Here is a 3680-nt window from a genome sequence, read left to right as displayed (position 1 = left end):
GTGTGAAATTAATACATACAAGTCCAAAAGCGATAAAACTTAAAAATACACAGCGCTCAAGCTCCATTACTAAATGAGCTTTATTTGAGGCTCAAGCTCGAAAAGGCTCGGCTCGTTTCGAGATTTTAATTGATCCGATCTCTAGCAGCTCACAAGTGATTCGGCTCGTTTGCACCTCTAATAGACGCTGCATTGATGAAATCTTGTCAATGAATGGTTCTAAAATGTGTATGTCAATATGTCACTATCAGTTATATTGTCAACCTTTCATGGAGCAATTGTATTGATAACTTTTATCACTTTTAAGCCAATAATGAGCAGTTTGTCTGATGTTGTTATGCATTTATTTTGCAGGTTGAGCTTTGATTTGTAAATCTAACAAACATGAGTTGTAGCTGCTTCGGTTCCTCACGAGTACTAAAGAAACAGACGAGTACTCCTAGGGAATTGGAAGGTAAAATTTGTAATATCTTCTTTCTAAATTATAAGACTCCACTTAACATATATGTTTTTCTTTTGCTCTTCAAAGTGTTAGTTGTATTTATGAACATGTTGTGTTGTTTGTTTGTTGCATAGGTTTTTCTCTTGATAATATAAGGAACTTTTCATATAAAGAATTACGATTAGCAACATATAACTTTGATCGAAGTACCAAGATCGGGCGAGGAGGTTTTGGAATCGTTTACAAGGTACTTATTTGTATTCTATTTCCTTATAAGCCATTCTTCCTAATATTTTGACAGTTAGTTAACATTCTACTTTCATTGTAATCTTGTATAGTTTTTCAGTAATGTAAAATTTTAGTTTAAATGGAAACAGGCCCAAAGTTGCCCAAACTATGGTATTATCATAATAATAAAGCTTTTTCAACGATATTTAACATTTTAGTTAATGCTAAATTTGATCAAAATATCAGGGAACCCTTAAAGATGGAACACACGTTGCAGTGAAGACACTTTCTGCTGAATCAAAGCAAGGGGTTCGTGAATTTTTAGCAGAAATCAAGACGATAGCAAATGTCAGACACCGAAACCTCGTTGAGTTAGTTGGATGTTGTGTTGAAGGAAATAATCGTATTTTAGTGTATGAGTTTGTAGAAAATAACAGCGTTGATCATGCACTATTAGGTAAGCTTTATTGCTTATTATTATTATTACATAGCACATACTTAATAAAACAACAGCCTACTTCAGTACTTTGTCCAATTCTGTTTTACCTGCAAAGTAGCAACAGACTTTTAGATTTATTTTCTAAAATGAAATACATCACAAGTAGTCAAGTATGTAGCTATTTTTCATTGAAAATGCAAATTGCCTAAAATGGGGTTTGAGTTAAAAGTAGGCTGCTATCTTAGGGTCCTCCTATGCAAGCACCACCTTTACAAGTGTACACAGTACACCAGTGTGCATGCCAAGCAATATCATACGGACCGTATGTCATACATGCCGTATGATGTCAAATCAAGTCTGAACACCAGGGTCACACCATAAGAACCATTTGTTAGGGCGATGATGGTTGTATGTGCCGTAATATTTTGTCAGGGGCCGCATTGGTCAAACACATCATACGGACCGTATGGTTTGCCCTTCATACAACCCATATGATCATTGTTTGCCCTTCATACAGCACATTTGAACTTGTTTCCCCTATCATACACCCGTATGGCACGTTAGTGGTGTCGTCCGGATAGCGTGTTAGTGTTGTTCTTTTAATCGCAACCTTATTTGGTCATTTTATGCAATTTGCCCTTTTTAGTTAAGTGCCAAGGTAATTCATTACAGGTAAAAGAAGTCATGTTACAGAGCTCGACTGGGAAAAAAGATCTAATATTTGCATCGGTACAGCACGGGGACTTGCATATCTTCATGGAGAACTCAAGCCACATATTGTGCACAGAGACATTAAAGCCAGTAATATACTTTTAGACACAGATTTCACACCAAAAATTGGAGATTTTGGATTGGCTAAACTTTTCCCTGATAGCATCACTCACATAAGCACAAAATTAGCGGGAACAACGTAAGTTAATATTACAAATTTCTTGTTTATATTTATTACAAAGATGCATTTCTAACCAAAATGATTATTCTAGGATAGTTCTAATCTAAGTAAAGCATGTTTAGAATGTTATCCTCAATGGTTTCTTTTTTTTTGATAATTAGGCATAAGTTAAGCTTCACACTAGAATTTTGCTTGATGAAATTCCATTTCACCTTTCAGTGGCTATTTGGCACCAGAATATGTATTGGGTGGTCAGCTGACATTGAAAGCCGATGTTTATAGCTTTGGGGTCCTGGTTCTTGAGATAATAAGTGGAAGAAGTAGTTCATTATCAAGTTGGGGTACAGCTCAGAAAGTTCTATTGGAATGGGTAAGTATTTTTTAAGAGAAAATTAGAAACTTTATAGTCGCGAATCTATCTTTACTCGTGCATCATTTTTAGTCCTATAATAGTATATAAACCATGAGTTTCGTAAGTACAAAATATGGATACGCATATCTGATTCACATAATCACATATCATTTATTTCGGAGGCAAAAAGCATTTTTTGGAGTGTTCACATATCATATCTACTCCTAACACAGTATATAAAACATGGGTTGCGTCAATACAAAATATAGATATGCGTCTCTGATTCACATATCAATTATTGAGACAAAAAACATTTTTTTTACATATATCAGCGTGATTTGCAAAACATTAATATCTTGTATTTATTATTATTATTATTATTATTATTGATGTTATTCTTAATATTATTATCTGCCATCGTCATATGCAAAGATACGCAAGTGAAAGTATATACGCGACTAAAAGATTCAATGATTCATATATCTTTTGGCATATGTGTGAACATAGAGGCATAGCAAACTCTTAACAAATGGCTATTTTTGTGTTTTTTTTTCATTATTCAGTACATTTTTTATATATAAAGTTCAGAAAACAAATATATATATACTAAAACTATTAACACGTTTAACTGTTAACACGTTTATGTTATGCTACAAAGGCATGGGAGCTATACGAAGAGGGAAGACTTCTAGAACTGGTGGACGACCACCTTAACACATATCCTAAGGATGATGTCATCAAGTACATAAAAGTAGCCTTTTTTTGTACTCAATCAACCGCAAGCCGGAGGCCCAATATGAGCCAAGTTGTTGACATGCTGTCGAAAAACGTTAAACTTAACGAAAAGGAACTTACACCCCCGGGATTTTTCCAAGATTCTAATGACAACAAAAAGGTATCGGGTGCTTCCTCGAGTGGACAAATAACCTCTTTCCCTACTACAATTACGCAAGTAAAGCCTAGATGAATTCAACATTATGAATTTTTTTTTATAGAATTTTATTATATTTCATTTCATAATTTTGTACACTGAACAGTAGAGAGATACAGGTTGGTACCTTTTATAAGGGGATTCATATAGAATATTAAAAGTTTTTAAGATGGGATAACGGTCCGTTGTGACCGACTGCTATCGTCTTGTGAATCGGAGGTGGCGGTTTTGGTGGTTGGCATAGAGATTGGAGTTCGGGAAATTGAACTATTTTGGAAGATTGAGTTGATTAAGGGCAAAATTTGTTATTATTTTTGTTGGTTCTGTCTAAGAAGATATAGAAGAATATTTTTGTGCATGCCTATACGTAAAACGATGCCTATTTATGTGAAGTTT

General features: G+C 34.3%; 1 protein-coding gene across 1 annotated transcript; it reads left to right on the top strand.

Moving 5' to 3' along the window:
- The first annotated feature begins 348 nt into the window (after positions 1-348).
- LOC143579524 (cold-responsive protein kinase 1-like) lies at positions 349-3341 on the top strand. The gene is made up of 6 exons (XM_077062807.1): positions 349-454; positions 577-689; positions 917-1127; positions 1782-2019; positions 2221-2371; positions 3012-3341. Exons 1-6 carry the CDS (start codon positions 385-387, stop codon positions 3318-3320), a joined length of 1092 nt encoding a protein of 363 aa, XP_076918922.1. The 5' UTR covers positions 349-384; the 3' UTR covers positions 3321-3341.
- The last annotated feature ends 339 nt before the right edge of the window (positions 3342-3680 follow it).

This window comes from Bidens hawaiensis, unplaced genomic scaffold (assembly GCF_021521415.1).
Source record: "Bidens hawaiensis isolate Kalapana, Puna unplaced genomic scaffold, B.hawaiensis_p1.1 tig00029866_1, whole genome shotgun sequence".
Lineage (NCBI taxonomy): Eukaryota > Viridiplantae > Streptophyta > Magnoliopsida > Asterales > Asteraceae > Bidens > Bidens hawaiensis.
Note: the sequence above shows the minus strand (reverse complement) of the source record. Positions and strands in the feature narration are given on the sequence as shown.